The following is a 12,565-nucleotide window of genomic DNA, read 5'->3' as shown; positions in this document are numbered from 1 at the left end:
CTGGGGCAGCTACCCTTAAGGATATGCAGGACCACAAGTTGGAGATCCAGTTGAAGCGAGCATTCGAGGTTGCCGTGCTAAGCCTTCGGGTGGTGGTTTGCACTAGCCTCATGCAGAGGGCCTGTCTGTGTTGGGTCCAGGAGTCTGCTGCCGGGGCCAGTACGGGTGACAGTGGGGCTCTGCAGTCCGCCCGCCTAGAAGCAGGCATCACTTATGTTGCAGATGCTTTGTATGATCTGGTGAGGACCTCGGTGAGAGGTATGGTGTCCTTGGTGTCAGTGCGGCATCTCCTCTGGCTGCGAAATTGGGCGGCGGATTTGTCCTCCAGGTTCCAGCTTTGTAATCTACCCTTTAAGGACAAGCTCCTGTTTGGGGAGGATCTGGATCAGTTGGTAAAGCTGTTTGCCGAATCCAAGGGCAATCAGTTGCCGGAGGATAAAAGATCTTCTGAGAAAGTCTTCCCTCATTGAGCTAGGTTTCGGGACTCTCGTCGTTTCAGAGCTGGTAGATACTCCGCACCACCTGCTTCGGGGCGCCAACCTTTTCGAGGGAGTCGCCGGCCCGGAAGAGATTCGGAACATCTTGGTGCAGGAAGTAATAAAAACCCCCAATGAAGCCACGTACACCCATTCCGTCGTCGAAGCTGTCAGAGGCAGATTATCCAACTTTTACACGGAATGGGCAAGAATTACATCAGACCACTGGGTCGTAGAAGTGATCAAAGACGGGTATGCACTGGAGTTCTCGTGCCTGATCCAGGAGGTTTTTGTGGAGTCCCGAGTGGCCTCAAGTGTCAAGCGAGAGGCAGTCCGGGTGACTCTACAACTACTTCTCGAGCTCAAAGCTATTGTCCCAGTTCCAGATGCTCAACAGGAACGAGGTCGGTACTCCATGTACTTTGCGGTTCCCAAGAAGGAGGGCACGTTTCGGCCCATCCTCTATCTGCAGAAGGTGCACATTGCCTTCAGGTTCCTCGCTTTCGTATGGAAAGCCTGAGGACAGTGATGGCTGCGGTTCGAAAAGGGGAGTTTCTCGCTTCTCTGGACCTCAGGGAGGCATATTTACACATTCCGATACGGCTGAATCACCAGAGATTTCTGCGGTTCAAGATCTAGGGATGACACTTCCAATTTCAAGCCCTCCCATTTGGTCTCGCAACAGCTCCTCGCACGTTTACCAAGGTGATGGTGGTGGTGGCGGCCTTCCTTCGTCAGGAGGGAATCTTGGTCCACCTGTACCTGGAAGACTGGTTGATTCGCACAAAGTCTCAGGAGGACTGCGAGAGATCAGTGCACATGGTGATGTTCACATTGTGATCCCTAGGTTGGGTAATCAATGTACAGAAGAGTCACTTGGAACCCACTCAGAAGTTGATTTATCTCGGAGCACAATTCGATACCTTGCTGGGCAAAGTGTTTCTAGCAGCGGACCAAATAGGGAAGTTGCAGGAACAAATACATTCCCTTCTTCGAAGGAACCAATCCCACAGTGTGGCATCATCTTCAGGTCCTGGGCTCCATGGCTTCAACCTTGGACTTGGTTCCTTGGGCGTTTGCTCACTTAAGACCTTTACAGCGTGTGCTTTTGTCTCGCTGGAGCCCGGTGTCGGGGCAATTCCATCTACCAATGCCTCTACTTCCGGAATCCAGAGCCAGTCTGTCATGGTGGCTGTTACTGGACAATCTGGAATGGGGGGTGGATTTGGACACTCCAAATTGGCTGATAATCTCCACCGATGCCAGCTTCTCAGGTTGGGGGGCGGTGTGTGCAGACAGGTCCGCCCAAGGGCTCTGGTCGGTGATGGAAAGATCCTGGTCCATAAACCGGCTCAAGACCAGGGCTGTACGTCTGGCCCTGTGGGCGTTTCTTCCCTGGATCCAGGGCAGAATGGTGCGAGTCTCCTCGGACAATGCGACAACGGTGGCGTGCATCAACCGGCAAGGCGGGACTCGAAGTTCTGCCATTGCACTGGAGGCACGTCTTCTGTTCACCTGGTCAGAGTGCCATCTCGAGGGCATTGCCACATCCCATGTCATGGGAGTAGAGAATGTGCAAGCCGATTATCTCAGCCGTCAGCAACTAGACCCATGGGAATAGGAACTAACTCTCGAGGCATGGAATCTCATTTGCGCCAGATGGGGAACTCCTCAGCTGGATATGATGGGTAATGCAGGCGAATGCAAAAACAGTTTTCAGCTGTCGCCGAGAACAGGGCTCGGTGGGCATAGGCACTCTCGTGTGTCCTTGGCCCACGGGGATCATTCTGTATGCCTTTCTGCCCTGGCCCCTCATAGGTCAGCTTCTCCGTCACATAGAGCGGCACCTGGGAAGGGTGATTCTGGTGGCGCCGGAGTGGCCACGTCATCCGTGGTTCACTGATCTGGTACACTTGGCTCTAGAGGGTCCGCTTCAGTGGGCTAATCTAATGCATCTGCTCCGTCAGGGGGCCCATATTTTCAGATCGGGAAGATTGCTTCTTTCTCGTGGCTTGGCTTTTGAGAGGTGACGTTTACGCTTGAGGGGTTATTCAGAACAAGTCATTTCTACCCTCCTACAGGCGAGAAGTCCAGCCACCTCTATGGCCTATGTGAGAGTTTGGAAGCTTTATGAGGTGTGGTGTCATCAGCGTTCTTGCGACCCTCGGGTGCTTGACTTTCTGCAACAGGGCCTCGCTAAGGGCTTGGTGTTCAATTCCCTTCATGTACAAGTTGCAGCTCTAGGTGTCTTGCGGGGAAACTTTGACGGCTGTTCGCTGGCAGCGCATCCGGATATTGCTCGGTTTCTTAAGGGGGTCAAACATTTGCGCCTTCCCATCCATTCAGTGTGTCTGGATTGGAGTTTGAATTTAGTCCTGCAAGTTCTATGTGGCGCTCCTTTCAAGCCTCTTCGTGGAGTTTCCTTGAAAGATCTGATTTTGAAAACGGTGTTTTTGGTGGCCATTTGCTCGGCCCGTCTGATCTCAGAGTTGCAGGCGCTGTCTTGTCAGGATCCTTTTCTTCGGATTTATGATGATCGGGTATCGTTACGTACGGTTCCGTCCTTTGTCCCTAAGGTGGTTTCAGCTTTTCACGTCAATCAAACTGTGGAGCTTCCGGGGTTCCCTAACTGGTCCCGGGAATCTTCTCAGTACAGAGACCTTCATCTTTTGGATGTGTGGCGCGCCTTATTGCGTTTTCTGGAGGTTACCAATGACTTCAGACATTCCGATCATTTGTTCGTTCTCTTTGGTGGCCCCAAAAGAGGGACAAAGCGTCAAAGGCGACCATATCTCGGTGGATTAAGGAAGCCATTTACGCGGCATACATAGCCCGAGGGCGTCAGGTGCCTTTAGATCTCAGAGCTCATTCCACTAGGGCTCAGGCTACTTCCTGGGCAGAGTGTCAGTTGTCGCCTCAGGAGATCTGTAGGGAGGCGGTGTGGTCGTCTATTCACACTTTTACGAAACATTACCGATTGGACGTTAAGGCTTCTGATGAACTGTCCTTCGGAGAGAGTGTGCTTCGTGCCGGTCTTTCGGGTTCCCGCCCAGTGTAGGGCGGCTTGGGTACATCACACTTTTCTAGACTGATCTGGATATGTTCAGGAAATGAAAATTGGTTCTTACCTGCTAATTTTCATTCCTGTAATACCACAGATCAGTCCAGAGGCCCACCCCTTTCTTCAGATACCGAAAGACTGTCTTGGTCAGAACCTGCTTAAGTTTTTTTTATTGTTGAAGCTCTTTTTTTGCAGACATGATTCATGGAGCAGTTTTTAGCAGTTGTTCGGTCTGGTTTTTGCCAGCGGCAAAGTGGTAGTCTGGAAATTTTGGTTGGGTGCTACCCTTCGTTATTTAGTTCTGTTAGCATGGGCTTGGGTACAGGTCAATACTGAGTGACTGCAGGTGGCACTCTCATTATTTATTTATTTAACAGCTTTTCTATACCGACATTAGATTGCACATCATATTGGTTGATAGCTACAAACACAAGGAGTTGAATCGGTATAAAATGGACTTTATTGAATCTTGCCCGACTCTGGCCGAGTTTCACTCAACGAGCTGCCTCAGGGGCTTGAGAGCCACTTGAGTTGGCTCGGATTAGCATGGATCTCTCATATCTTACTTAGAGAAACATCAGCAAAAACTGACTATGTAATCTGTTGAATCTGTTTTCCCAATGAAATCTGTTTTTGAATCAGCCACTTTTAACAGCAACCGCAGTAAACGCAATGGTGATTCTACTCGCTGCTCAACTCAAAATGGTGTAATGATTCCATTGGTAAAAACAGATTCAACAGATTACATAGTCAGTTTTTGCTGATGTTTCTCAATAAAGTCCATTTTTATACCGATTCAACTCCTTGTGTTTGTTGCTATCAGCCATCTTGGATCGGTTGCCAGTTTGTTTTCTTGAACATCATATCGGTTTACATCTCAACAGTAGGTGGAAAATACAATGAACAGGTGGGAGAGGGACAACAGTAGAAACTCGAGGGCAGGAGGCTCTAGGGGGAGCCTGAAAATTGAACTAGAGAAGTAACAATAACTCGAGAGGTAACATATTTACATGATGCAAATTACTTGGAGCGAGTCAAAGATAAGAGAAGCAGGAGAAGAGGGTGAGAGAGGTACATGGAGTTAGTCTGGAAGAGCCAAGTCTAGCATTTTCCTGAATTTAGTATGGCAAGGCTCCAGGCAGAGGTTTGTGGGTAAGGCATTCCAGTGAGTTGGGCCAGCAATTGAGAGAGCATGGTCCCTTGTTGCTGTGAGACGGGCCTTATTGAGGGGTGGGACTTGTAGGGTGCCTTTGAGATTTGCTCTAGTGGGGCGGGTGGATTGTGTGGATCGGAGCGGTTCACTGAGCCAAGAGGAATTATTTATGTGGATGGATTTGTGTATGATAGTGAGAGTTTTGAATAGAATTCGTGATGGGATGGGGAGCCAGTGGAGGTCTTTGAAGATAGAGGTTATGTGGTCTGATTTGCGTGCGTTCATGATTATCCTTGCAGTGGCATTCTGTAGTATTTGGAGGGGTTTGGAACAACAGTGGGCCAAACTAAAAGGAACAATTAGTTGCCTTGGTTATTGCTCCTTTTAGTTTGGAACAACAGTGGGCCAAACTAAAAGGAACAATAACCAAGGCAACTAATCTATATGTTAGATTTCATTTTTCTCTTGCTTTTCTAACATATAGATTAGTTGCCTTGGTTATTGTTCCTTTTAGTTTGGCCCACTGTTGTTCCAAACTAAAAGGAGCAATAACCAAGGCAACTAATCTATATGTTAGAAAAGTAAAGAAAAGCAAGAGAAAAATTAAACCTATCTGGTTCTCAAAGGAGATGGTTGACAAAATAAAAGCTAAAAGAACAGCATTCAAGAAATATAAAGGATCCCAAAGGGAGGAGCACAAGGAAGAATATCTGGTGGAACTGAGGGAGACAAAGAAAGTATTCAAGACAGCAAAAGTCAAGCAGAAGAAAGTGAGGTGACAAAACATTTTTCAGATACATCAGTGAAAGGAGAACAGTTCAAAGTGGTATAGTGAAATTGAAAGGTGAAAAGGATCAATATGTGGAGAGAGACGAAGAAATGGCAGAAATATTAAACGGATACTTCAGTTCGGTGTTCACTAAAGAGGACCCTGAAGAAGGACTGTCGCTAGGTAACAAGAAACTGCAGGGGAGTAGAGTAGATGTAACTCGTTTACAGAAGAGAATTTATGGGAAGAGCTAGGAAAACTGAAAGTGGACAAAGCCATAGGGCCTGATGAGGTTCATCCCAGGATACTGAGGGAGCTCAGAGATGTGCTAGCAGATCTGCTGTGTGACCTGTTCAATAGATCCCTAGAAATGAGAGTGGTGCTGAGTGATTGGAGAAGAGCAGTGGTGGTCCCGCTTCACAAGAGAGGGAGCAGAGAGGAGGCTGGAAACTACAGGCCGGTTAGCCTCACCTCAGTGGTAGGAAAAGTAATGGAGTCGCTGCTGAAAGAAAGAATAGTGAACTATCTACAGTCAGAAGAATTGCTGGACCAGAGGCAGCATGGATTCACCAGGGGAAGGTCCTGTCAGACAAATCTGATTGACTTTTTTTTATTGGATGACTAAGGAATTAGATCGAGTTAGAGCGCTCAATGTCATCTACTTGGATTTCAGCAAAGCTTTTGATATGGTCCCGCCCAGGAGGCTTGTGAATAAAATGAGAAGCTTAGGAGTGAGTGCCGAGGTGGTGGCCTGGATTGCAAACTGGTTGACAGACAGAAGACAATGTGTGATGGTAAATGGAACTTACTCTGAAGAGAGAGCGGTGTTAAGCGGGGTGCCGCAAGGATCGGTGTTGGGTCCGGTCCTGTTTAATATCTTTGTGAGCGACACTGCAGACAAGATAGAAGATAAAGTTTGTCTTTTTGCCGATGATACTAAGATCTGCAACAGAGTGGACACGCCGGAAAGAGTGGAGAGAATGAGAAGGGATTTAAGGAAGCTGGAAGAGTGGTCGAAAATATGGCAGCTGAGATTCAATGCCAAGAAGTGTAAAGTCATGCATATGGGGTGTGGAAATCCGGAAGAACTGTATTTGATGGGGGGTGAAGAGCTGATGTGCACGGAGCAGGAGAGAGACCTTGGGGTGATAGTGTCTAATGATCTAAAGTTGGTGAAACAATGTGCCAGAAGAATGCTGGGCTGCATAGAGAGAGGAATATCTAGTAAGAGAAAGGAAGTGATGATCTCTTTGTACAGGGCCTTGGTGAGGCTTCACCTGGAGTACTGTGTGTTCAGTTCTGGAGACCGTATCTCCAAAGGGACAGGGACAGGATGGAGGTGGTCCAGAGAAGGGCGACCAAAAAGGTGGATGGTCTTCATAAAATGACTTATGAGGAGAGATTGAAGAACCTAAATATGTATACCCTGGAGGAGAGGAGGAGCAGGGGTGATATGATACAGACCTTCAGATACTTGAAAGGTTTTAATGATCCACGGTCAACAACAAACCTTTTCCGTTGGAAAAAAATCGTAGAACTAGGGGCCACGACTTGAAGCTCCAGGGAGGAAGACTCAGAACCAATGTCAGGAAGTATTTCTTCACGGAGAAGGTGGTGGATGCTTGGAATGCCCTTCCGGAGGAAGTGGTGAAGACTAAAACTGTGAAGGATTTCAAAGGGGCATGGGATAAACACTGTGGATCCATAAAGGCTGGAGGATGGGAATGAAGTGAAGAGCCATGTGGGTGAATTACTGGAGTGGAGGCTACTACATGGTGATTACTACCCTTACTCAACAAGCCTTCGCAAAGTTAATGCAACTCCAATATTGCTCTCTGCTTCTACGGCAAGGGGAAATGTGGAAAAGAGGATTTGCATTCAGACAACAACCAACAAGGACTGAACTTCACAATCTGGATAAACAAATAAGCATGGGGGTAGCTTGCTTATTACGGCGGTTACTACCCTAAAGCAATTAAGCCTGATACATCACTTTGAATGCATATATAGAGTCGCTCTCTGCTTCTACGGCAGGGGGAAATGTGGAAAACAAGATTTACATTCAGACAACATCCAACAGGGCAATGATCTGTGCAGTCTGGGTAAACAAGCATCGGGTTAACTTGCTTGATGCGGTGGTTACTACCCTTAACCATTAAGCCTTATGCTCACCTTTGATGCAACTCCACTATTACTATCTGCATCAATGGCAGGGGATGGCAGGAAACTTGAATCAAACAGTTACCAACAAGGGCCCTGAAATTGGTGGTTGGTGAAACAGATACGTATGGGAAAATAAGTGTGGGAGCTTGCTGGGCAGACTGGATGGGCCGATTGGTCTTTTTCTGACGTCATTTCTATGTTTGATGGACCCTTGGTCTGACCCAGTATGGCATTTCTTATGTTCATTGAGAAACTGGGTGCTGAACTTAGTGCACAATTTTAACATGCAGCTTTTTGCATTAGTGTCTGTGTTGGTTCTCTCTCTTGGTCTTGTTTTTTATCTTCCTTCTGTACTTTACTTCTCTCTATATCTTTCATTCTTTTACTCTCCATTCCCTAAACCAGCAAGGCTTAAGTTGAGCAGCCAGTCAGCTTCATTAGACAGAATGATGGGATTAGGTGCTCTGTGCTTGCTGCTTAGGAGTAAAATGCTGTAAGCTCCATGCAATTGTTTTTGTGGAAATAGAGGCTGAAACGTACTGACAGATGTGCATCCATAAAGAAACATGGCCTATCGACAAGAAGTAAAAAGAAAATGGAATGTGATTTTTACAACATTTTTTGAGAATACACGAACACGCACCACAGTAGCCCCTGAGGCAGCTCGATGAATAGAGCGAAACTCAGCCAAAGTCGGGCCTACATACTGTGATAAAGAATCTTTGCCTTTTACCAATCTTTCTACTTCTGGTTGCTACACTGCCATATTGGATCGGCTTCCGTTGTGTTTCCTGGGACCATGCTTGAATCAAGTGTCCAAGGGAATACCCAGCCCCAACTGCTTGGATATTTGAATTGGTCTTTGAGTTCACATGCAGGACTAGATAGGGTCAGCAAGCTGACTCCATTTTTATCAGGATAGACTGATCCAGGCTTATTTTTACCTTACTGCTTTGCATGGGCTTCTAGTCCTGCTTTTCTTAGGGAAGTCACTAAAGAAATCAGTCGCAAGTCCGTGTTATGCAGTAGAGGGTAAAACCAGGATGGATCAACCGATCCTGAAAATCTGAAGCCCATTGGCAACCCTGTGACATTAATTTCTTTGCTCTTGCTGAAACAGCCTTCCCATCCCATGAATGAAGGGGACCTATCGGTCATCCATTGCTCTCCATGCAATACTATCAGCCTTCCCCCAGCAAAATGGGCATCTGGGTAAAAAAATCAGTATAATCCATTCCCCTTGTTCTCATAACCTGAGTTGACACCCTACTTCTCAACATCATAGCAGATGACATGATTTGAATTAATTTGCACGTTTATTTCAGCAGTTCATTTTTATATTGGCTGAATAGATATCTTTCTTTCTTATTCTTTTCCAGATGAATATGTTAATGAGGCTCCAAGAAGCTGCCAATTACTCAAGTGCACAAAGCTGTGACAGTGATAGCGCCAGTCACCAGGATGACATTTTGGACTCATCTTTCGAATCGACTCTTTAGAAGGATGAACCTTGGTTGAGCTTTCTGGTAGAAATCCGTTTCCACTAAAGCACTGCCGGTATTAATGCAGAGCCCCAGGGTCCCAGAACTGGTAGACGGCGTTGTACTTGGGAGGCAGACCCAACTGTAATGTCAGGAAGGAAAGCTTGAATGAGTTTTCATTCTGAGGCATTTCAGTACCAGAATGAGGCTCCCTTAGTCAACTTGAGAAGGGCCTTAAATTGAGAGGCAGTCAAGTTGATTGCACAAGAAGTTAGCCAAACTGAAATGTTTGTTTCCTCTTAAAGTGCAAGGCACTTGTGATAAGGTCTTATTGGTTCGTTCTTGTGAGGTGCTGCAGCTGTGATGCAATGGTCAGGCTTTTCCCAGCCTACTTCTGACCTCTTGTCGTGCCACAGGGTGTGGGTCACGCAATTACCATGGTGTTGAGCATTGCGCACTGCTGCTGCCGCTGCTGCTGCTTTCCGCTCCAAAACAAATACAAAGATAGTCCTCAAAAAGCACAAAAAAATAAAAAAAAGGTATTGTGCAATCACCAGGAAACAGTACTGTGATACGCTGGAGAAGTGCCAACTGTAATTTTTAACTGCCATCTTCACAGTTTTTAGTGTGCAAGCCACAGGTTTTTATAGTGTTATTTTTACCACAATGTTTTTTTTCTAACCACTTGCCCGCCACTTAAATAGTTTTGTACCGATTGCTAACAAACACTGATAAAAGTCTTCTTAGGGCTTGGTTTGTTTGAGCCTTGTCAGTGAAAGAGGGAACACATTCCCCATGGTGCTGTCTCACTGCCTTAAACCATATTTCTTGAACAGTTTTACAGTCAAAAGTAGCTCCGGAATCATTGGTAATTTAAACTGTTTTTCATTTACTGCTGGTGGATGTCAGGCAACACAGTAGCCTCATACTTGCAGATCATGATTTTTTTTTTTTTTAAGAAGTTGATGAGAGAAAGAACAAATGCTATGTACCAACCCTTTTTTATATTGCAAACAGATTATGCTACCTAACCTCAAAAGCCTGTGAGTACCCAAAACTTTCATGTCATAAGGGCCAGGCTCAGCCACCCGTGATTTTATCCCCGAGCTATTCTACTGTTTTTAGGAAAAAACTGGACCCACATGGCCATAGATGAAATGAAGGTAAAACCAGAAATAACTGTCTGGACACTTTACCAACCACCACCCACCCACATACACACTTCTGGTCTCCCTTAAAGCATTGAGTCTGGTGGCTAAAGTCCACTCAGTGCAAGGAATGGAATTGTGTGACTTGAAGTATTTCCATTTCCAGAGAGCTGGACCCACTTAGACAAAGCATGAGCACAAATCTTGGTTTTAATATTTTGTTCTTTATCTACATACAATTTTGGGTGTGTCCTTTCGATTGCTATTGTACATGAGTTAAGCTTCGAAGCAGTGATTTCCAATGTAAGAGGAAGGAAACAATTTTACTGTAAGAATGGGGTTGGTTTTGCACAGTCTATGGGCGGGTGGGTGAGGGAAGGGAAGTATTGTAAATACATAAATAGGTAAACAAAAACAACTTGCACAGAAATTAAAAACAAAATAAGCAAAATTGTATTTTATCCTGTTGATGTTGAGGTATGTTTCACTTGCTGAGACTTTCTGTATGTTGCAAACAAATACCGAATGCAAACCATTGAGCTGTTTTAGCTAATGTATTTGTTGTGTACTAACAGTTGTCATGACTATGCAGGAGCTATCCATGCTACGCTGAGCATGATTCAAATTTGTATGTGGATCTGGTACATTGTAAAAAAAAAAAAAAAAAACTGTCTTAATGTGCATCTGTCATGGCACTGATCGTTCAATTGGCAGTGCAGTTGGTGGGGAACTGATCATTAGATCGGCAGTGCAATTGGTAATGCTACTGTCACAAGAAAAAAATGTGTGAAACATTGATCCAAGGGCTATAGCATTGTGTAGAAAAACTAAATTTAAAAAAGATGTAACTTCAGGACGTACAGTTGGTGCTACTTACTCTCTGTCACCACCTTGTGGCCATTTGCTGTATAAAATACCCTTAACCAACACACAAAGCACAGTACAGTGCAATCTTTGGTAGATTGAACTGCATCATCAGTGCTAGAGGTTCCTACACGGTGCTCTCGTCCTACCGAAAACCTTTTTTTCTTTTTTGCATGTAGCATTTTGTCCAGCTGATTTAATTCCAGTGGCCTGAATCAGTTTTTGCTGTGTTGCTATTGATGACTGGCTCGGTTCCTCCAGTCCCCATCCCCTCCCCCCTCTTTTTTTTGTCATGAGCAGATCTGCAGATTGTTTCCTGGTATTTTTTTTTTAATGCACACTGAACATCACTATAAACAAAGCATCCTGCAAAACATCTCAGTGAGTCCACATAGTTTACAACTTGACAGATTGTTTGTGAAACATTAGCCTGTACACACATTTTATATTTTGTACATTTTTGATGTAACATATCATGTAAATAGAGAGAAGCAGTGAAATAAATCATCTGAAAAGTTTTGTAGTCTTTGTAAAGCCCCTGATAAGTATTTGGTGTCATCGGACTTAATTGGATGATGTAATTTTATATGGGTTTATTGTTCCTCTGGCTTGTAAACCAGCTTGCATATATTTTTATGCAGATGTGCGCACTGTACCTGTCTAAATTATTACTTTGCCATTAAAGTGGAATTATTTATTGAAGACAATGTCTGGTATCTTTGCAGTCCAAAACATATCAAAGGTTTTTTTTTTGTTTTTTTGTTTTTTAAGAAAGCCTATCAGTAAAATCAATGGCAAATTTGAAAAGATAAGCTGAAATAAGAAAAGGATACTTTAAATGAAGGATAAGTAATTAATGATATTTATTGGTTTGTATGTTACTATACAAGAGACATCACACAGTATATAAGTAACCAGGTGGATCCCTTATTAGTTTTACTCTGTTGTGTACATGGACTTGAAAGTCCAGCCGTTTAGAACTGTGAGCCCATGCATGTGATTAAGTAACACCAAAACTGGATCCGTCTGTCCTAATAACATGGTATAATTTTGGGCATGGGAAGTTGAATGACCTTTCTCGCTGAGTGAGTGATAGAGGGGGAATAGTATGTTGTGTGTCCATGTTTCCTAGCTAATTTTATATACTACTAGCCTGTAAAGTACAGAAAAATATAATATGTAAGAATATAAGAAGTGCCTTGCTGGGTCAGATCATTGATCCATAGAGTCCAGCATCCTGTCTCCATTGGTAGCCAATCCAGGTCACTTAGAAGTAGGTGGCAGATGCTAATGGGGAGATCTAGTCCCTGTTGCTCATTTCCAGAAGTGACAATTCCCAAGTCTAGTTTACCTGGCTAATATTTGGTAGTGGAACTGTCCTCCTAAAACCTGCCCAAACCTTTTTAAACCCAGTTATGCTTTTAGCCTTGTCCACAATCTGCAGCAAAAA

The 12,565-nt window shown here is 44.8% G+C and overlaps 1 protein-coding gene across 7 annotated transcripts in view; it reads left to right on the top strand.

Moving 5' to 3' along the window:
- Window positions 1-11,817, top strand: part of NAV3 (neuron navigator 3) — a 971,329-nt gene extending 959,512 nt beyond the window's left edge. For all 7 annotated transcript variants that reach the window (XM_029597136.1, XM_029597134.1, XM_029597135.1 and 4 more), the window contains one exon: window positions 9,002-11,817. In XM_029597136.1, coding sequence (XP_029452996.1) covers window positions 9,002-9,121 — 120 coding nt within the window. In that variant the 3' untranslated portion in view covers window positions 9,122-11,817. The remainder of the gene's footprint in view (window positions 1-9,001) is intronic.
- The last annotated feature ends 748 nt before the right edge of the window (window positions 11,818-12,565 follow it).

Source organism: Rhinatrema bivittatum, chromosome 4 (genome assembly GCF_901001135.1).
Source record: "Rhinatrema bivittatum chromosome 4, aRhiBiv1.1, whole genome shotgun sequence".
NCBI lineage: Eukaryota > Metazoa > Chordata > Amphibia > Gymnophiona > Rhinatrematidae > Rhinatrema > Rhinatrema bivittatum.
Note: the sequence above shows the minus strand (reverse complement) of the source record. Positions and strands in the feature narration are given on the sequence as shown.